The 21,823-nt window shown below is 33.8% G+C and overlaps 5 protein-coding genes across 5 annotated transcripts; 2 read left to right on the forward strand and 3 right to left on the reverse strand.

Annotated features, from left to right (window-relative positions):
• Positions 1 to 3,416: 3,416 nt before the first annotated feature.
• On the reverse strand, positions 3,417 to 4,693 carry LOC105620189 (DNA repair protein RAD51 homolog B). Its single transcript, XM_012201694.1, has 2 exons — positions 4,607 to 4,693; positions 3,417 to 4,483 (listed from the first exon to the last, which is right to left on the reverse strand). The coding sequence occupies exons 1-2, from the start codon at positions 4,691 to 4,693 to the stop codon at positions 3,548 to 3,550; spliced, it is 1,023 nt and encodes a 340-aa protein (XP_012057084.1). The 3' UTR covers positions 3,417 to 3,547.
• A 3,869-nt stretch (positions 4,694 to 8,562) lies between these two features.
• LOC105620191 (N-acylneuraminate-9-phosphatase) lies at positions 8,563 to 14,104 on the forward strand. The gene is made up of 3 exons (XM_012201697.1): positions 8,563 to 8,700; positions 13,317 to 13,800; positions 13,917 to 14,104. The coding sequence occupies exons 1-3, from the start codon at positions 8,563 to 8,565 to the stop codon at positions 14,102 to 14,104; spliced, it is 810 nt and encodes a 269-aa protein (XP_012057087.1).
• LOC105620190 (neurochondrin homolog) lies at positions 9,830 to 12,073 on the forward strand. Its single transcript, XM_012201696.1, has one exon. The coding sequence runs from the start codon at positions 9,830 to 9,832 to the stop codon at positions 12,071 to 12,073; it is 2,244 nt and encodes a 747-aa protein (XP_012057086.1).
• A 1,185-nt stretch (positions 14,105 to 15,289) lies between the features above and the next one.
• Positions 15,290 to 18,148, reverse strand: LOC105620339. The gene is made up of 6 exons (XM_012201841.1): positions 18,106 to 18,148; positions 17,799 to 18,028; positions 17,354 to 17,628; positions 16,159 to 16,510; positions 15,640 to 16,020; positions 15,290 to 15,583 (listed from the first exon to the last, which is right to left on the reverse strand). The coding sequence occupies exons 1-6, from the start codon at positions 18,146 to 18,148 to the stop codon at positions 15,290 to 15,292; spliced, it is 1,575 nt and encodes a 524-aa protein (XP_012057231.1).
• A 296-nt stretch (positions 18,149 to 18,444) lies between these two features.
• On the reverse strand, positions 18,445 to 20,663 carry LOC105620194 (PQ-loop repeat-containing protein 1). The gene is made up of 4 exons (XM_012201700.1): positions 20,473 to 20,663; positions 19,450 to 19,586; positions 19,136 to 19,376; positions 18,445 to 19,049 (listed from the first exon to the last, which is right to left on the reverse strand). The coding sequence occupies exons 1-4, from the start codon at positions 20,661 to 20,663 to the stop codon at positions 18,857 to 18,859; spliced, it is 762 nt and encodes a 253-aa protein (XP_012057090.1). The 3' UTR covers positions 18,445 to 18,856.
• Positions 20,664 to 21,823: the final 1,160 nt, after the last annotated feature.

Genomic DNA, 21,823 nt, shown 5'->3' on the forward strand with positions numbered 1-21,823 from the left:
TCGATTAAAGCCGATTGAATTATAAGCCACTTAGTGCCTCCAAAGTGATCGATAAGTGATATTTTCTTCTATTAAATCGCGATTCTGAACAAATGTGTACATTATAGTGTTGATTAAAAGAACTGATTAGCTTAATATTTTATAGTTTACAATTTTATAGATTTTTTTGAGTATATAATATACGCACACACTAAAAGTCTGATCTCGTCTAACAAACGCTTATGTAAATTGAATTATCCTGTTACGAAACCTGTCGATTAGTGTGGCCAATAGAACGTCATCGTAATTACGATTGCGAATCAATGATGCTGTAAAATTATCTATAATTAATCAACAGGGATGTTAATTATCATATATGAGACGAATTATAGAATAATATGGCATTTTTAGGAAAATAAAATTAATGAGAGATATGAAATGGGCAATATTTTCGAATCTATTTTTAATATATATGTACGTATTTATATATATACATACATACATATGTGCTCAATAATGTAATTTGATATATTTCTTTTTACATACAATTTTAGACAATTTAGACCATTATTTTACTGTATACTTATAATCAATTATATTCAGTTTTGAACATAATCTTTCGTGTAAAGATAAATGAAATGTCAAAACAAAATATATAAAAAAATTTATATTCAAATTGTAATAATGTTTAGAAAATTTTATTTTATTAGAAAATATACTTTTTTAAAAAATGTACATTTTATATTAGTTGTGTCGCGCATTAGTATGCGCGCGCGCGCGCGTGTGTGTGTGGAGAATGATGATGAATGTAATGACAGATTAGATCTATTAGGAAAAATATCTGAATTACTTAAATCAGCAATATGCTTTCCTAATCTCCCTCTTTAATTTTCTTTTATTCCCCGAATATAGACTTTATAGTTCTAATCCTATTTTCATTAAAATGCTCATCAATGTTATTTTAGATGACATACATAGAAACTTTAGATTCTTTTTCAACACTATTTCACTTATTTTCTTATTTTCTTTTAGATATTTTTTGGTTTTTTTATTTCCTGATTTTACCTTTTTTTTATTGCGTTTTTTCTTTTTTAAAATCTTTTCAATCTACGAAATAATAATATTAATTATATATAATTAGCATAATAAAAAATGCAGTAATATTTAATATTTAATAATGAAATTGTTATATTAAGATAGAATCACATGAAGCTCGATTTTTTGATGAATGATAAGCATGCATGCATGCCGTTTTGCTTGCTTTGGTGCATACAAACGTTTGAATATATAATTATGAAATTAGCAATTGTTTTTTTTGATTGGCGCATGCAAGGAAATAAGCCATGAAGTAATCCATAATAAATATAAAAATCATGCAGCATGCAGCGCTACATGAACGAATTCTAGCATACATTAGAGCAGGCATCAAGAGACACGATATGCTTGTATATATGTTATCATTCAAGCAAAAATCTAGTATCGTGTGATCCATCTTTAGATAAATGGACTAGTCGTAAATAATCCATTTCTGTTCTCAGATTGATTTTTTTTAAACTGTTCGAAATGGAGAGCCAAATAATTCTCTTATTCATGTAAAAACATCATTATGTATACACAAAGAGATTCGCCATATTCTGCAACGTTATCGCTTGATAGAGGTTCTTAATTCATCTGCTCGAGAATCCCTTTCAAAAGTTACAAGGAGCTATCTGCAAATTCTTACTTTGGCCCATATTCATAGTCAGATCTTATATTTAAGACTTCTTCACATTTATCTTTAGATGCTCAGTAGCTGATAAAATAATTCATAGAGCATCTCCCAATTTTTTAGGGAAAATGTACAAGAGAAACATTAATAAAAAAAAACAAAGTCTTGGCTTATTTCGAGCTTATAATTAGAATGACCTTTCAATTAATACAATTAGCATAAGTTATATAAATATAATATTTTTAAAAAATTAATCAAATAATGTAAAATACGTTTCGGCTTACAAAGCCTTCTTCAGTCTTCTCACAAAGCAAAAATATATGATTAAGTTATGAAACAAATAGATAATGAATATAATGAAATATTTAAAATATCAATGGTGATGTGTCAATTTATGTAGAAGTCAAAATGTCAAAATGTATTAATTATGAAAAATAATTCTTCATATTTTAAATAATCTGTCTTAATACATTTTGACGTTCGAATTCTATATAATCACCACTGATGATATTTTAAATATTTCATTATATTCGTTATCTATTTAGTTCGTAACTTAATAATGTATTTTTGCTTTGTAACACTGAAGAAGACTTTGTAAGCCGAAACGTTTGTATTTTATTTACATTATTTGATTAATTTTTAGAATATTATATTACATTTATGTAACTTATGCTAATTGTATTAATTAAAAATCATTCTAATTATAAGCTCGAAATAAGCCACAATTCTGTTTAATTTGTTTAGAACATATACGAGCACTCTAATTAACAAAGATATACTGTAGTATATTTTTCTTCATATAATGTACATACCTTTTACATATTTTTTAAATTAACTTAATAATTAACTTCAATTGTTCAGAATTCATTGTCCTTTTTTAAATTCTTTAATTATGCCCAGACTTCGTGAAAGTTTCGGAATTTTCTACACGTTCGTTGAATAAGTGTGAAATACAAAATCATTCGAACTTCACTTCACGCAATTGTAACGGTATTTTTCGACTCGAAGAAATACGCTTATGATAGCTCGAAAAAGGCGACGAAAAAATAGCAGATTTCACATACAAATATTATGAACTATAATACTAATATTATGAATTACTATATAAGTATAACTCGTTATAAATTTTGACACTGATATTTTGTGAAAAAGCAACAGCGATTGCGGAGATCATGAAGGCTAGCAAATCTTCGAATTATCAAGAATTGATATGAAATGCCATGTAAAAGAGGTGCGAGTATCAACTCTAGTATCTACTCTAGTAAGTACTCTATGATTTCAATGATTGCCAGTCAATAATCAATATAATTATTAATAGCATCCAAAATTAAATGTCTAAAAATTAAAATCGCCAGAATTAAATTGGAATTCAAATAGTCAAAATATACTATAAATAAAAATAATTTGAAAATTATAGTATTTATACTTATTCTTTAGAAGCTAATTAATAAAATATTTTTAATCCTTTTGCACAAATTATACAATAAAAGAGAACCATCCCGTTTAAGAAAATATTTATTGTCTTACATTTATTAAAGCCTTGAAATATAATATTATATAAAGTTTTGTAAGAAAGATATATTAGGATAATATTTAGAAAAATATAGATATGATCTATCCCTTAACTAACTTAACAATTAACTTCGACTGTGCAGAATTTATTATCTTTTCTTGAACTCTTCAATTATTTTAAGATATGTAAATTAACATTATCCAACGCGCATGAGAGAAACATTTGTTCCTTTATTTAACTTCACTTTAACAAAAATAAGTTGATATCCAATGCTGAGATTTGTCAGTTTTCTTAAAAATAAATCACTGTGTAATAATTTATTATATTCATTTTAATTCTCTTCAAACTTATTCTTTTACATCGCCAATGCCATCCGGATTTATAGCAAATGTCGCTTCACTCTCTGGTAAACATGGTGAATCATATACCTTGCATATCCTAGTTTCTCCTCTGCCTTTACGCAAATACAATCTCGTTGTGCTTGAATGTGCTAAAATGTGACCACCAATCGGTTTTTTCTGATCACCACCGAACATACTAGCAGCACCATCAACTTGTGCAACTACCTGATTCGTTATAACCACAGCAATTCCATGTTCATCTGCCAGTCGCAGCAGCATTCTAAGAAATCTTCCTAAATGAACTTGTCTAGCTGATAATTCACCCCTGCCGGTGTAATCAGTTCTATATAAACCAGTCGCACTGTCGACTATCAACAAGGCATATCTTGCCTCTGTCATCATAGCACTGGCTAGAAGCAACAACTTAGTCTGATGATCAGTGTTGAACGCTCTTGCACAAGCGACGTTATCGAGAACTGACTGTCCATTGATCTTGTACTTTTCTGCTACTGCTATTAATCTTTCTGGTCTAAAAGTATTCTCTGTATCTATGTAAAGACACTTGCCCTCTGCGCCACCCATGCTGATAGGTAACTGACAGTTCACAGCGAGAGTGTGACACAGCTGAGACTTTCCTGATCTGAACTCTCCAAAGATCTCTGTGATAGAGCCAGTTTCTATTCCTCCACCTAATAGCTTGTCCAATTCCTTGGAACCTGTGGTGATATAGACGATATTCGCCCGTGTTTGATGTACCTCCGTGGCACTCTTAAAGCCCATCATGACCATCTTGGAGGCCTCTAGCTGTAACTTATCTGCTTTGGCTTCACTGATGCCTTTGATCGCCAAGAGATCCTTCTTGGTCGCATAGGCCACTGCTTCGACGGTGTAATAACCAGCATCTTGGAGCTTCTTAATATCTCCAGCTGTAATGCCATTTTTCTATGCGACAAATAACAAAGCATAAGACAAACATGTTTAATGACAATGTTTACAGACATGTTTAAACGTGTACGAACATAATGACACATAGTTCTAATGGTAGATTCGTATGGCTTAACTTACTTCTAATGTTTTAACCAATTTTGCCGGAGTAAAATCATCCAAATCCTCATCCGCATTGAGACTCACTGTTGATGCGGTCGCTTCCATTGCGATTGATTGCAAAGATAATATTAAGCGCCAAAAAACACCTTATTTGAGGTTAACGTCGTTTCTTCAAATTTGAACGTGCTTTTGCGCTAAAATACATCAAAACGTCACGTATAAAGCACCAAATACAATACGATTTCAACCTATCAGAAACTGTATAATCCAGTGTATCTGATTTCTGATAGGTTAAAATCGTGTTATTTCTATCGCTATCGCTATTCCTTCGCTTTTGTGTTTAAGACTTAATGCTGGATTCATTGGATCCGTTTGTGTAAGGCCTGAGGGGGTCAATTCTGTATTTTTAAACAAGGTGAAAATTACAAAAGTGAGCGAATTTATTAGAATACTGATAATTTCATTGGTCAACACCTAATAAATTTCTTTACTTTTTAATTTTCACCTTGTTTGAAAACACACAGAATCGATTGCCTGTTCTTTTTGGCTGAATTTATTAACTTAACAGTTAATCTTTCTTCCTTTGATCTGTTTTCTGTTTCTGTATTAGACTCGCTTTCTTGCTTTAAACAAATATCAAATCTATCTTACTTTAAGTTCCAAAAGAGTATACTAGTTCAGCCACAGAAAACAGACCTTTTTTTTTATCTCCAAGAGGAAAGAAGAGGAAGAAGGATGAAGTGCAAAATTAAACCAAAGAACAGGTCTACAGTCATATTAAGGGTTAAACACAATAGGCACAGGCAACAGGGAATAACGAGCCGTCCAATCAAAACTCTGAGATATAATATCGAACTTATATACCTGTGCTTATTGTGTTTAAGCCTTTAAATGTTTTACATGACAGCGTCTGTGGTTAAAGTCTCGCTACAAATGTTTTGAACCATTTAATGGACCAATTAGAAGAAGAATTTTACAAACTGACCAAAACGCTTCAAAGCGTTTGCAGCATCGCGTTGATCGTATCCTAGAGATCCTATAATCAGGTTACGAGAGTCGTCGACGTTCTCAATTGTGTAGAAAATCGCGTATAGAATCTCCTGATTAATTTCGATAAAGAATGGCATGCTCACTCGAGCCTGGCGCCCAAACTATCGTTTTCGAGATCTTACGTGGCCCTCAGGAGAGGCTGCGTAAAAACATGTTTTCTGGTGAGGTCAAACGAAGGTTCGTTATAAAAACGGGAATTCTGAATCGAAAGAGAATTAGCTGCGAACGCGCGACAAAGTTGCGCCACGCTCGTGAGTGCGGTTGCAAATTTAGCGACTAGGGAATCGATTGTGGATTTTGAAAGGAAAAGTATTACTAGGTATTGACCAATTAAATTATTGCCTGTATTCATAGTCAGACCTTGCACTTAAGATTTCTTTAAATTTATCTTTAGATGCTCAGTAGTCAATGAAATAATTCGTAGAATATCTGAAGATAAATTTAAGGAAGCCTTAAATATGCCTGACTATGAATACTCTAGTAAATTTGTTCACTTTTGTAATTTTCATCTCATTTGAAGATACACAATCGACTCTTTGAGAATGCTTTCCAATTGCAATCTAGACACTTTCGGGCACAACGACACAAGTTGCGTTCCAATTATCCATTATCGTCAACACTATACACCTGGGGATTGATTTTGTATCTTGAAGGTGAAAATTATAAACGTGAGCGAATTTACTAGAATGTTGATTGTTTTATTAGTCAACAACAATAAATTTGCTCACTTGTAATTTTCATCTTATTTAAAGATACAGAATCGACCCTCTGTACTCAGTCGAGAGCTGTGTAAGCTTGTGTTTTCTAGTGACAATTACATATTACTAACTGTAGCAGCTATAAGGAAGACGTTGAGTGACCGGCACTTTTACTTTTTTTTATTTAATACAGGCAGAAAAAGCTACATTTAATCTAACTCTATCCGAAACAGATCTCAACTATGCACAGCGTACACATTCTGTTCCAATTGAATCGCACAATGATACATTTTGTGCATTCCTGTGTATGTTGTGTTAAGATGTGTTAAGCCATTAGAAAGCACCCAGAGTTTAATGAAAGTGACAACTCTGATTGGTTCTCCACCTTGGTCCACTCGGTATTCTTCAGGAGGTCGATTGTGTATCTTGAAATAAAGTAAAAATTACAAAAATGAGCAAATTCACTAGTTATTGAATCAAATTAAATTATGAATATTCCAGTAAATTTGCTTACTTTTGTAATTTTCACCTCATTTCGAGATACACAATCGGTCAGGATAGCTTTGTACGTACAATCATGTACTAAAGCACAGTATAAAGATATACAGTAGGGACAAGATCCCATTTTCTATTCAACCGCGCATATTTGCTTGCGCATCGTTCGCGGCCATGTTTTTAGTGGCACCCGATCAAAGCAAAAAACCTACATTTACTTCGTTACTGCAATCGCGTCATGACATCGCTTACTAAGCGAGACGCTATCATGTCTCCTGAATAGCTGATTACAGCAATTAATTTTATGAAGCAATGTGACTGTGCGTGAATGTATCTGATTGATGGAAGATTTCACCAATTTGATGGAAGATTCTGAAAAGTTAAGATTTTTTTATCTTCTTTTTTTTTGTTGAATATAGACAGTAATTCCTAATACTATTGATACGATATTTGATTACAAAAGATATGGCGAAATCTGAAAACTCTGAAAAAGATCAAAGATGCCGATGCTGCTTATCCCTACTGTATATCCATATATTGTGCTAAAAGGTTGCAATGCTTTTTTTTCGATGAGTTTTGAATGAGGAATGAAACCTATTCACCAAGTCCTTATTTGTCAATCCATGAATAAGAACAAATTATTCGGCGAGCAAGCTGCGTTCCAAAATCCAACGATGAATGTACACTCAAGGACTTCGATTCGTTCCCTCGGAAATTTTTACAAATTGTGACTACCTTTCTACATTAATACTCATAGTCCGTGCGCGATTAATGATTAAAGGATCCTTTACATAGAAAGGCTTAAACACAATAGGCACAGGCAATAGGCACAGGAAACAGGGAAATAACGAACTATCCAATCACAGTTCTGTCAATTATAATATCGAACTTACATACCACAATTCTGATTGGACTATTCGTTATTCTTTGTTGCCTGTACCTATTGTGTTTAACCTTGAAATCATAGACAGTCGTGGAGTCTTAAGTCTTAGAACTGATACTATTAAAAACTGACATCCTTATGGGAGTTCGCGTCCTTGAGAATATTGAAGTGGTTAAGAATTAAAAACTGATAATATTAATTTTATAATTTATTAGTTCAGTAGACGTATTTATACATTTAGAACTCAATAATATTCGATTTTTTTTTTAAATTGTGATTTCAATGTTATCGTCAAAGTTTGATTATCAACAGAGATGATAACTACAGAGAAAAAATTATAATTTTTCTGTAATATATAAGATATTATAGCTTTATAAGTATGGACATTTATTTGTACAATTCTTGTACTCAGACTTATAGTAAATAAGTATTATAACAAATTCTTGTACTCAAATTCAATTTGAAAGTTGCATTAGCATCTTAAGACATGACTTAAAACAGTCTTAAAGTAAGAACAGACTATGAATATCGCCTAAAGTCTCACTATAAATGCTTTGAGGTGTTTGGTTGACCAATTAGAAAAATTAATTTTATAAATTGAATTTTACCATTCAAAAATTATTTTAAACCATTTGTATTCCACAATACATATTTCTGATAAATTGAAATTTTTATTCTCTGTTCTCTGTTCCTTTTATTGAGCGGAGCCTAATTTGTACCAAATTGCAAGTTGTGGTCAATCAAGTAACTTATTAGTTCATGGTGCAATATGCAAATTGATAATGAGGTAGCGCTCTTTGTAGCACTTTGTGCGCTCAATTGGCGCCGTCATTACACTGTCACAGGGAATGGCGATGGAAGCTACATTCCGCGAGCGACGTAATTCACGGTCCTTCTCATCCAGCGTGTCCCTGAGTGCCGTCTTCTTCGATTTGGACAATACTCTCGTGGAAACTAGGAGAGCGGACAGTCAGACTTGCCGCAAGGTACGAGAGGATCACGTCTTAACCTAAGAACTACCTAAAGAATCAACCTTTTTTCCCCCCGCCACTCCCCCGAATCTGATTAGCGATTTACTCCGTTTTTCCTAGAGCGAGACCAGACCGATTGCCGCCGTGAAATCGGGCAAGCGTGCTAAGCTCTTCGCGAGAAGTCGCACTCTCCCACGACGTTTTGCCACTCGTGTCGCAAGAATAGAAGTCGCTCTCCCTTCTCCCCGTCCCGTGTGTAATACGAGCCGATTCCCCGATATAGAGCGCTTTCTTTGCGACGCGATGGCTGTTCCAGGCTATTCTCGGCGCTGCATCTCGCACCCTCGCGCGGATTCTCGCGCAGATTCTTGCGAGAGATTTTAAATCTCCTCGTTTTAATCGTTCTTTTCTCGCCTTTCCACGTCTCTCCCCAGCGAATCGATGTGAACCCTCGTCTCGCTGGACGCGGAAAAGTGCAGAAAAGTGCAGCTGAATGTGGACGGATTTTCCTCGGATCATGCAAAGCAGTGCAAAGTCCACGAAGTTGGTCACGAAACGAGTCGAGATATGCCTGCTCAAGATCAAGAAAATTATTTCTAACCAAGAAATTTTCCTAACGGAAAACTTGCGTCGTGGGATAATATGTTTTGTTGTTATTGCGCGCAGAAATGATTCTGAAAAACATTCTAACTGATTGATCGATGACTATTTAATGCATTGTTCCGACATTATTAATCGTGGTAGTTTTAAGGTTACCGACACGCCTCGGGACGGAATTCCCGATACACTTCAAAGAGATAGTTTTAATGACGAAGCAGCTGCCAGCGGCAGACACGCGCACGTGTTCCGCATCCTCCGTTAGTTATTTTCGGCCACTTCGGTGAGTGTGTCAAAGGGCAAGGCTAGGCAGCGAGAGGACCGTTCTGGGAACTCTGCCAGTTGGCTCTCAACTATGATACGCGACGGACAGCACGACAACCGGTCCGACGCCTCTTAGAACTGCACGGTTTCGGAAATTGCTTTCTTGTGGCGTGGACACATCGACGACATCGATACTGGAGCATTAGTTTTGCCGCTGGACTTCATCAGAGATAATTCACATTCTTTTCTTCTTTTTTTACTTCTTTCTAAACAGTCGAACACCATGAGTATCCCAGAGGGTGTCACGAAGTGCGTGGCCATACTAAAGGCGGTGGACACCGACTCGGAAAAGTTCGCCGCGCTGTTCATGGTCACCAAGCTGGTGAAAGGCAAGGATTGCAACTCTGCTGCCAAGAGAATGCTTTTTGAAACCATCGGAGCTAAGTTTCTCAAGAAGCTGTTGTCCAGCACAAGTGTCCCTGTGGACTGTCCACCGCAAGTCTACAAATCAGTGGCATTATCCATTCTTTCCGCGTTCTGTACAGATCCCGAATTAGCCTCTCATCCCGATATGGTGGGACATATCCCGGCACTCTTGGAGATAGTGTCTCAGGCTGACGAGGATGCGCCAGACGACATGCTAATCATCGTCAGCGAGGCTTACACTTGCTTGCAGTGTATCGCACAATATCCTCCTGGACAGAAAGCGTTGCTCGAGCAAAAAGCGATTCCAAAGATGTGCGATATATACGCGGAGAAGACCTTTCAGACGGATGAGGCTTTAAATATTCTAGTCACGTTGGTCAGTACGTTTGGACCAGAAGCTTGGAATCCAACAGATACTGAGCCCTTTCATGCTATAATGAATAAGATAGCTTTAGACTTCGAAACTGATCATACAGAGAGAAAATTCGAGCTATGCGCCATTCTACAGGCTTTATTGCAATCCTGCAGAAAAGAAGTGATATCCACGAATGCAAAGGAAGAATCTTGGCCGTTGAGCATTCACAAGGGTCTAAGCGATATTCTAGGATCGAAAATAGGTAAAAAGCAACGAGATCCAGCTTTGAAACTCGCGTCTGTGATGATAGATCTGTTGGGCGCGGATTGGGCCATGTCCGACAAAGAAAAACCAAAGATATTCTTCCTTCTGCTCATACAATTGGCGTCGATCGAAGTCCGAATGCAGTTAGAGGACAAGCAACTTAAAGCTGTGCTCGAGAATAGCGATTTGATCACGGCTTGCTTTATCATTCTCGAGATTTCAATCGGCTATATCGTTACAGATCAACTGGATTTGGAGCAGAAAGAAAAACAGTCTTTATATACGGCCTTGAAGGGCGCCTTCGCGGCTGTTATCGGTCTACTAAGTTCCGTATCAAAGATGAAAACATTGACGAATGTGAAAGAGAAGCTATTCATATGCGCCGTTGTCAGGGTACTTACAGCTTGGATGGCACAAGAAACGAGCGCGATGCGTCCGCAAGTTTACGCCGTGTTACCATACGTGCTGACGGTGGCTAACGATACCTTTTACGCGCATCGAAATAGGAAATTAGCCGAGAAAGTCAAATGTAAAGCTAAAGCGGATGAAGGACCGTCGTCTGAAGAACCAATCGTTCACGATCCAATCGATCCAATAAGCGAGATTGACATATTGAGACTACTATTGCCTGCTCTATGCTATTTGGCTGTGGAAGAGGCTGCCAGAAAGATTCTTCTTCAGCATAAGCAAGACGAAATCTTGTTCGAGTGTCTCTCCTATCATTGGACCATCGTACACTATAAGAAGCCGCCAGTGCCGAGATCGGAGCGTCTGAAACTTCTGCAAGATGGCAATCGCACGGAGGAGCTGGATCTGCATATTCTGGAGGAAATGAAGGATTCTAGAACCGCGATGGTGTCCATCTGCAATGTCTTGATGAACATCACTGTGCTGGAGGCAAAATTGGTGGAGGAATCGCCGACATTCATTTCGCTGCTGAAGTTCATCTACAACAATTTGCCGGAGCTAAAGCAGATTCCGGAGAATCTGGTGCTGCACGGTCATTTGGCAGTCTTAGGCTTGTTATTAATGAAGCAACAGGCGAAACGTATCAAGAAAAACGATTTCTCGATATGTCGTTATATTCAGGCCACCATAAGATTCCTATGGGATGCGTACATAATCGATGAAAGCAATGATCCTACCGAACTGGTAGTTTCCATGTCTTACAAGGAACACTGGATGGAACTGATGGAACTCTGGTTCCTGGGGATGCAGACGATGTCTGGCGTGCTGCAAGTGATACCTTGGTTGTCACAATTTACGATAGAATCCGGCTGGGCGGAGGAGATCATCGAGACGCTGAAACGAGTGAAGATTGGCGGTCTGGAACCGAATGTCAAGTCAGCCTTCGAGGATCTGCTGTGTCATTTGGTGAAGGCTGACGATAGCGTCGCATCAGTGTTGAAAAAATGCGGCGCGTTAACTGTCTGTCGAAATCATCGCATGATGGAGCTTGGAAAGCGCCTCTTTGGAGATTAGGATTGAGTAATGAGAACATTATTGTATAGTTTTTTGGTTTTATATTACGCGAGCGATGTAAAAAAATTATGCGGAATTATAGCGGAAGTAGCGAAGAATTAATTAAGCAAGGCGAACAATTAATCGAACTTTTATATAAAGAACTAAGATCTTTGTAAAATAGTCTATAGTATGCGACTTGCGATTTAATTTATTTTACGCATCTCCTGCATACGATATTCGAAATACGTGTGCGCGCAATTCAGTGTATATTTAGACAGCATCACGTCTGGAAATAGTTTCCTGGCAAGCAAGAAAACTAAGAAACTTATCGCTCGAAGAAACTCTTTAAGTAAATCATGTATACGGAGATACATGAGACTTTAATATGTATATTTCGTTTGTATGTGTGTTATTATCAAATGTGCTTCTTTTTACTTTGCCACATTGCGGAAGCGAAGATTGTAATAGTATTGATGTTACTATAATCCTAAGATGTTTTAATTTGAGAAAAGATTTTGTAATGAGAATAATAGTTTCCTATTAAATAGAAAAATTTTGTAAGCGTTCGCTTGATTTCATCACCATCATCCACTTTCACTTTATGTGTCTAACGTTCTTAATAAAGTTATTTTTAACAAAGGTATTAAAAGAAAGATTACTGGATAATGGAAATAATTTTGAAACAATTAACTGCAAGCTATGTGTGCATTGTAATCTTTTTTAAAGACAAGTTTCATGTTTTAATATCCAGAAATCTTTTAGCTACAACTTATAGGCTTTGGAAATAACATATGATGTTGTTGTTGTTGGCACAACTCATTTTGTTGTGATTACAGCAACGTCCGCGGATGCCACTTCGAGTGTCCACTAATCGGCTCGAGTATTTCAATGAATCAATGCATTTTCTAGGTAATCATTAATAATGAATTAAGTGTCCTAAAAATCCTTAACTGACCGCTGTATCCTGTCATCCTGAGATCTTCGTTAATTAATGAACTCCACATTCAATATTTATCTCTTCTACTTTACATCTTGTCTATCAAGAAATCGCTTTGCTAACAATTCTAATCTCTTTTTCTCTAACGAGGAGAAATTCTGCTATACAAGCACGATGATCATCTACGTGCACAGTTTTATTGAGTGTGGAAATTGCTTTTATCCTCATCTTTTCCTTTTTATTTTCAGTTCTTCACTCATCATTCTTTATCACAAAACATATGATTATAATAAAAGAGAGCTAACATTGTACGTTTACCTGCAGTTGACTGAGGAATTGAACCGGGAATATGGGATCCCGGAAGATGCGTCCGCCAAGATAACGGCCACGTATCTGAAGCAATTTAGAAAGTGTCCCGACAACGCAACTCTCACATTGGATGCTTGGCGTACCATCCTCTGGAACAAAGCATTGGGCTACAAGTATTCGCATCTAGCAAAAAAAATTTACGAAAGATGGCTCTATTTAAGATATCACTACATGATGCTGGCGCCAAACACAGTTTCTATGCTGCGTCAATTCAGGAAGAAATATCTGCTGGGTCTAATCACCAATGGACCTTCGAATGCTCAGTGGGAGAAAATACAGAAGCTGTCATTGGAACAATACTTTGATATTATCCTAGTATCCGGTGATCTGCCGTGGGAAAAACCAGAAGCAGAGATATTTCAAAAGGCGTGCCATTTTCTTAAAGTAAGACCCGAGGAGTGCATCATGGTCGGTGATAAGTTGGAGACTGATATTTTAGGTATTTTTAATAGATTTTCTTCTAATAATTTTATAATCTTTCAGAAATATCTTCGGAAATACATTTCTTTCAAAAGATATTAGATTGTATAAATGATATGAAAAATTATCGAATAGGTGGAATCGAGGCTGGACTGTACGGAACTGTATGGATACCTACCATGGATAAACCTCGTCTCTCGGTGGACGATCCTAAACCAGATTTTACAATAAGATACATAACAGAACTCCTCCGCATATTGGAGAGAGGTCCAAATGCGCCGGAACTCGAAGACTGTTCTTCAAATGGATCTGATGGCAGCTAATGAGAAGATGCATATTATATTAATTTTTTTTTGAATGAAAAGCGACTCAATGCTTATAAGCATTTAATGTCTTATTAAGCAAGATTTATTAGATTTTGTTGTGTTAGCATTATTGTTTTTCTATTGTATATGTTTTATATATATGATAGCACTCAGATTTAATATATTGATTTACATTAGAATTGTTTTTTTTAAGTTTTTAATAATTTTATTAGTTCTACAATTTTCAAACTTTTACAAAATTTTCATGGAATACGTTATGCCTTATCTGTACGCTATAGAAACTATCTTTATATTTCATATGATACTTTAATACGAAAAACACACATATACACACACAGAATTTAAAACAAATGCAATTATTTTGATAATATTATATATTAACACTTTATGAAAGTTGTTTTAAATGACGAGAGAACCACCGCATGTTATGTTTATAGTTATTTAATGACTTACCGAATTAATGCCAAGTGAGATGTTTTCAGTTACCTTTTCGAAGTTACCTTCTTAAAGTTAAAATAATTGTAGTGTACCGAAAAAGAAGGAGACAAAACTCATGTACAAAACAAAATGCACAAACAGAGCTAGTAGCTGTAGATAAACGAACAAAATAATACATGGCAACCATATGCAACTATTTTATTGTCCGTATACATACACTTAAAAAAACCTTAATATGTATGTAATATATGTATATTTAAGAAATCTGCATAATATATGAATTTTCCTGTTGTACAAACGCGTATCATTTGTATATCTGTACATAGAGATACACGTGAGAAATGTACATGGTACCTATTTTTTCATGTATATTTTATCTCTGTTGAGAATTCAGCTTGTTGAACGAATTACAAACCACAGATCCTCATACAGATGTATTGTGAAATCCAATATAAGAGAACAGATAAATAAAAGATATATATGAATGTGAAATAAAATCAGCGTACTTTGTTTTCTAACACTGATATATTATCAAGTGATAAATAAATTATTTTTTTTCCTGTGTGAACTAAATATTGCATATCCAATGTTTATTTAGTTGCTAATACAATAAGTTACTCGAGGGCGATATTTATAAGGACAATATGACGAGCAAGACATTGAAAGCAAATGTTCATAACGAAGAAACAGAAATAAATTCATTAATTCAGTTTACGATTTTGCTAATTCTATTCAGATGTGATTTCAGATTCCCTCTTCTCCTTTTCCATCTTCTCCTCTTTCATTTTCTTCTCTTCCGTCTTCTCTTCCGTCTTCTTCTCTTTCGTCTTTTCCTCTTTCCATTGTCTCGTCTTGCGTGGATACGAAATTCGGTATTAAATTCGGTTCTTGTTTTTCAGAAGACTCAATTAAATGATCCACGGCAGAATTATCATTAGCACTTTCAGCAATCACAGAAATCTGCTTGTCGTTGTCTTCCAGTTCTAAATTGTCTACTTTCAAGACCGAAGAATATAAAGTTTCCACGTCCATTTGTGTCTAAATAAAGATTATTATTTATTTTCGGAATAATGAAAAATGTTGAATTATCTTACCCCTTCAGTGAGGTTGATATCTCTACTCTTGTGACGTAAATTGTTATAAATATGTTGAACTTGTTTCGGATCTACACCTGCTTCTATCAACGATACCAGCACATCTCTTTCGGTGATAAGTAGTTCAGGATTTGCATCGACCAGCATCACTGATTTCGTAGTAAATTTTGGAGATCTGTCAGCTTTCATCATTTTCTGATAAGATTCTAATTTTTCCATCACTTTATTTTCATTCAAAACCTTCGGCGGCGTAGGTGGCCTAATCTCAGATATATTTAATAATGTTTGCGCATGGATCAAATCTTCTAGTTCTTCGTCAGTGTCTGAATCCGCCATATTTAAGGAGATCTTTAACTGATAAATCTCGTACAGCATTTTATTCTGAAATAAAAGAGAAAATTCATAAAGATAATATATTGATAAATATTGAGGGAGATACCAATAATATTTAAGAAATTGTAAGATATTAAAACAGTATTCTTTTACATTTATGGCAATTTTATTATTTATGTTTAATACCATGTTTAATATTCCTTTATATTGATTAATGTGCTTCTTAAATACATCCTGCAACTCTTTATCAGTATAAAGACCTCTCTGAATTATTTCTTTGGTAATGTTATAAACAAATTTAATATATTTTTTCTCTTCTTCTTTTTGAGAATTGTTTGGATTTGTGAATTGTTTGGACTCTTTGATATATTTTTCATCGCAAAAATTGTAATGTTGCGAGTCACTTGAAGATACCGTGTGATAATCGATTTTTGTCTGTGAATTTTGTTCTGGGGATTGAGATCTTGATTTAAACATCATTGAATTTAATCTAGTAGCTGCGCAAGGAGATGGAAGCTCTTTTTCGTATCTGCACCTTCTACAAAAATGAAAAATGAAATAAGAAAAAAAAAAATAATATATATATATATATATATATGATATGTAAATCTCGAGTAATGTATTTTAAACATAGATAATTATAATACTTATAAAAAATATACAGGGTATCCCAGAATGACCGTCAAATATTTCGTGCATAGGACTAAACTGAGTCAAAAAGTCCTCTACCATTTTATAATTTTCCCAATAGTTAACAAGATTATTAATAATTAAAAATCGCCGAACATTCATTTTTAATAATTTTTTACTTAAGTACTATCAATTTTACAGAAAAACAGCAAGAAACAAAAATTGTTTAATTTCTTCTCATAAAGTTCTAAGAATTCCTTCAGAATTTTTTTATCAACTTTTTAGTACTGCATTTTCTTATATATACATATATTTTTACTAACAACTATTTTTACCAACATGAGAAAATACGGTACTAAAAAATTCTGAAAAAATTCTCAGAACTCTATGAGAAAAAAAATAAATAATTTTTGTTAGCTTTCTGTAAAGTTGATAGTACCTGAATAAAAAATTATTAAAAATTAATATTCAAAAATTTTTAGTAATTAATATCTTGTTAACTATTGCAAAATAATAAAGGGCTTTGCAATTTTAATTTAGTTCCGCTCTACCAACACACGAAATATTTGGCAGTTATTCTGGGACACCCTGTATATGTAAATCTCATGTAATTTATTTTAAATATAGATAATTAGCATATTTATAAAAATATATATATATATATATATATTGAAAGTTACAGCAACAATTTTTATGGGAGAGGGAGGAAGTTGAATAAAATTAATAATTTGAATCTTTAATACGAACTCACCTCTGTTGCAAAAAGCATATTGATGGATTGACTATATTAGGGACATCTCGCGTAGATTTCTGTTCCTTTTTGCAAATAAAATTTGATTCTGAAAATTTTTTACGTTTCAGCGAACATGGTGATGTTATTCTTCGACTCTTTGATGTTGATTGTTGCTGTCGATCCATTTGATCGGTTTCGTCACAACATGTGTGACTACTACAAGCTTTCAATTGATCTAAATTACAATTGCAAACGTCCAGATGCTTCGCGTTTAAACATATTTCTAACATATCCTACATGAAAATTTCAAAGCACAGATTTAAAAAATCATTTTGATTTCAAAAAGTAGCAAATTCTTAATCGCTAAAATCACCGATTGGCTTAATAATTGTAGAAATCTTTATCCGTTTGTTACATTCATTCTAATTTATAATTTTGATATGTTAGCTGTACTGAACTTTACCATGGGATGATGTTGAGTATCATAGGCCAATCTATCAATGACATCATCCAGATGCAAACAGACTTCGCAATCATAAGCTCTTTGCACTTTGTATCGCTGAATTCTTTTCAAATAAATTTTATTTCTTGTATCAACTACGCTTCTTGCCAATAAAACCCGTCGTAGATGCAAGCTCATTGAATTATACGCTGCTAATTGTTCAAAATAATTCTGTCCCGTTTGATTATAAGCTACATTTTTTTTATAAAATTTTTAATATTACAATTATGAATTAGAATACTATTACATACGTATTATAAACACTTACTGCTACTTTTTAGATTAACCTGCTTCTTCACACATCTTGTCATTTCTGACGAAAAATTCAAATATACGATTCTCGATAACTATAATAATAAAAGATAATTATTGAGCAAAAGAAAATTCTCTTAAAAAATTTTGAGCAATGCAAAGTGATTCGATGATATTAAAAATTTTCCATTTTCTCTTTAGACGGGAGCTATGCCATGTCTGCCACAGTCTTCCACTTTATTCATGAAGTGAAGTTTTGTTGATGATCTGTCACTAAGCAACGGACACGTGATAACGGACTCCCGCCATTTATTTATTCTGGTACTCTCATTAATAACATGGGAATATGCATATGTAGCTGTACAATTAATATAATTCAATAAGATTATATTTATAATCAATAATAACATTTAAAAGTAACATTTAAAATTGTATATGAGGAACAGATGATTACATTTGGCATAGAATGGAATGATTAATATAATGAGATATGAATTTTATAAAATAAATTGTATGTTTATATATTAAATATCGATAAATACTAAAATTGTTATCAAAATATTAATTACACTTTCGATAAATATTAAGAAACTTAAATACATATAAATGTGTTTGATGACGATCAGTCAATATAAAAATATAATTTCTTTTTATATTTTACTAGATCACTATTAAAAAGTTAAAAATCTATATATTTAGACTTAGGCGAAATATTATTGTTGTTCGGAAAGTTCTGTTTTCAATAGACAGCGACAGCAAAATGATCTTCAATCCGATCTCGTTGGAGCTCTTGTATGTACATTATTATTAGTCTTGTAAAGGTATACTTGTGCTAAAATGGCAACATCGATCGTGACTTGAATGGCACCGCACACCTGAAATTGCACGGGAGTATCTCTCAAAATAAAGTAACATGTTTTGAAAATATCTCCCACGGTCCACATTGCCACCATTGCTATGCTAAAATTACAGTAAAATATTAATTAAATGTATATATGCATAATTTACATAGTTTCTTTTTTTTCTGTATAATATCTAATCCTCACCTCATTCCTACAGTTGACTTGTTCGACGAATTGCGAAGAAATTGAGGAACTCCTAGCATAGCTTCTATCAATACTGCTAAGAATCCAACAATTTCAATAAATATCGGTATATCCAGAAATAAATATGTTATCACACCACCTGTGCCAGCGAACAAAACCATGAAACCCAAGTAGGACTTGAAATCTGTCCACTTCCAAAAGAATCTAGCATCCAAATCTGCAAAGTATAAAAATTCGCTACCTATAAATGCAGGTATTTATATGTATATACAAATCAGTATCTATATATATCTGCAATAATAAGATATATTCACCTGTAAGTACACGCTCTTTTGCTTTGATTATCTGCGTTCTGTTTTGTACATTAATGCAAAGTTTAATCATAACAAACATTGCCAGAATCATAAGTATACTTTGTAACAAAAGCGGAAGTTCATAGTGTTTGCCAAACCTGTAAAGAGAATGTATAGTATCAGTATTTGGAAACACATGATCTCCATGATATCATGGAGACACATCATCAATGATATATTTTTGTCATCATATAATAATAAACATGTATTGACTCTCCATAGAGTGAAGATTTAAAGATCCAAATGATTGATCAACTTTGAATTATTTTGTCGATTCAGTCTCAGATTTAAATATATATAGAATAAGTAAAAAAATGTTTCAGGTCATACAACTGTACAATCATCCTATTCTTAAGTGTTGAAAGAGTAACTAGTAGTTTCAAATTATTTGAAGCCTAAAAACTCTTTGAAAAACAATTGTCCTTTACTCAGGTGGTCTAGGGTTAAAATGGAAATTCAAGGTCAATCTGTGAAGATGTGAAGACATGCAAAATATCAGAACATTATTAAAATATTATATACAAGAATAATATATGAATAATATATGAATAATATATTAAATTATATTAAGCAGTAAAAGTTTTTGTGGAGTCTGTTAGAAAAGGAAACATGACAAATAGTATGCCTTCCAACAAGGGATACAAGTGAAACAATGTGATACAATGGATCATTATATTCTTGTTTACCAATGTTAAATGTCAAAGATGATGTAATCACTGTGTCGCTTGTGGATTGGAAGACACACACATGTCATCTTCGTTTAACATTGGCAAACAACAAGGATGTAATGATCCAATGTGTCCACAAGGTACAGGTCAACACGAACTACAAACGTTTGAAGCGTTTTTTTAATTGGTCAATTTGTAAAATTCTTTCTTCTAATTGGTCTATTAAACGCTTTAAAACATTTGTAGCAAGACTTTGACCACAATGTCATTTGTGTTGCTTGTTGGAAGACACATCATGTCTCTGGCAGATACAAACCAGAATAGTATACGAAGCGTGTTGGCGATCAGGAGAGTAAGGCAAACGTAAAGAGAGAATCCTTCAGCATCTTCCTTCCTTTTGATTTCCTTGTATTGTGGTACATAGGGTACAACCGCGCCAAAGATCAATGCACAGGATGCGATCCAACCGGCTAGATTCTTCAGGTTCAACTCGTATGTGTCATCCATCGTCACAGGCCTTCGTTTCTAACATACCGCGTACTCCGCCGTCGATCTATCACATCGAGAAGAGATGTTAATTATACGTGCGAACAATTAACGAGATAATCGTACGTGTGATAATAATTTACGTTTTTAGGTTACAAGCCGGCCATTCATCGTCATATCGCTGATACGTGCCCCATGAACACGTATCCATATTCAAATGTCAGCTGGACGTTGGTAGGCCGAATTTACTCGCAATATGTTGAGATAAATATATGTCATTGCATCGTATCAAATTTCCCTTGATACAATGTTTACGTTCGATACAGCTCGAGACAAAGAGCGTATTTTTATTTATTTCTATTTTCGTACATTTTCCAACCGCGTCAACACGCGAGACATTTCGCGAGTGACCAATAGAGGTCATCACAAAGCTCGAATTTTTAAATTTTTTTATATTGTGCAAATAATACTAAATAAATAATAAGCACTGAATCAGTGCTGTTCCCAAGATTTCTAACTGTGTCACTGATATCAGTATTTATGCTTATTACTTTTTTTTTTCTATTCAGCTTGAAGAAGAAAGAAATATATGTCGAGTCATAATTGTTCAAATCTTTATAAATCTTGGATAGCATTGAAATAAATAAATATAAATATTCCAGGAAATAATGAGAATTAATGTTTAAAAGATATATGTCATAAAGATAATATGCAAAATTTAATAAAAATATTTTTTACCAACTAAGTACCTATAATCAATATGAAAGAAAATATACTTATTATTTGTTGATATTAACACGTTAATGCATAAAAATCTGCATAAATATATAATTAATTGGATAAGTAAAAATAATTTCATGTTAACCTTGCAAAATATCAAAATAATTGTAAAATGTATAATCCGTATATAAATTATAATTATATAAAATTTCAAAACGACAAAAATTATCATTATTAAGATTATGTACATTCGGTAATAGAGTTTTTCAATTATCTTCGGAACCAATCTTCTCAAACTGATAAAAATATGTAAATCGTTTGTCATTGAATATTCTCTATTTATACAATTTTTCTAAAAATAACAATTAGCTGAAAATAGAAGTTAAAGAAATTGTAGTGTAAAACGTAAAATGTAATGTAAATCAACGACGATTATAATTCGTATTATTGTTGATGACACC

This window comes from Atta cephalotes, assembly GCF_000143395.1.
Source record: "Atta cephalotes unplaced genomic scaffold scaffold00025, whole genome shotgun sequence".
In the NCBI taxonomy this organism is placed as follows: domain Eukaryota; kingdom Metazoa; phylum Arthropoda; class Insecta; order Hymenoptera; family Formicidae; genus Atta; species Atta cephalotes.

Bases quoted from the DNA above. Each gene is read 5' to 3' on its own strand.
- LOC105620189 (XM_012201694.1), bottom strand. From the start codon at position 4,693: ATGGAAGCGACCGCATCAACAGTGAGTCTCAATGCGGATGAGGATTTG. The intron at 4,484-4,606 runs GTAAGTTAAGCC...TTTGTCGCATAG, and splicing joins AATTGGTTAAAACATTAGAA to AAAAATGGCATTACAGCTGG.
- LOC105620191 (XM_012201697.1), top strand. From the start codon at position 8,563: ATGGCGATGGAAGCTACATTCCGCGAGCGACGTAATTCACGGTCCTTC. The intron at 8,701-13,316 runs GTACGAGAGGAT...GTTTACCTGCAG, and splicing joins ACAGTCAGACTTGCCGCAAG to TTGACTGAGGAATTGAACCG. The intron at 13,801-13,916 runs GTATTTTTAATA...ATTATCGAATAG, and splicing joins GTTGGAGACTGATATTTTAG to GTGGAATCGAGGCTGGACTG.
- LOC105620190 (XM_012201696.1), top strand. From the start codon at position 9,830: ATGAGTATCCCAGAGGGTGTCACGAAGTGCGTGGCCATACTAAAGGCG.
- LOC105620339 (XM_012201841.1), bottom strand. From the start codon at position 18,148: ATGACAAGATGTGTGAAGAAGCAGGTTAATCTAAAAAGTAGCA. The intron at 18,029-18,105 runs GTAAGTGTTTAT...AAAAAAATGTAG, and splicing joins GGTTAATCTAAAAAGTAGCA to CTTATAATCAAACGGGACAG. The intron at 17,629-17,798 runs GTAAAGTTCAGT...ATTTTCATGTAG, and splicing joins ATACTCAACATCATCCCATG to GATATGTTAGAAATATGTTT.
- LOC105620194 (XM_012201700.1), bottom strand. From the start codon at position 20,663: ATGGATGACACATACGAGTTGAACCTGAAGAATCTAGCCGGTTGGATC. The intron at 19,587-20,472 runs GTTTGTATCTGC...TTCTCTTTACAG, and splicing joins ACGCTTCGTATACTATTCTG to GTTTGGCAAACACTATGAAC. The intron at 19,377-19,449 runs GTGAATATATCT...CTGCATTTATAG, and splicing joins AAAAGAGCGTGTACTTACAG to GTAGCGAATTTTTATACTTT.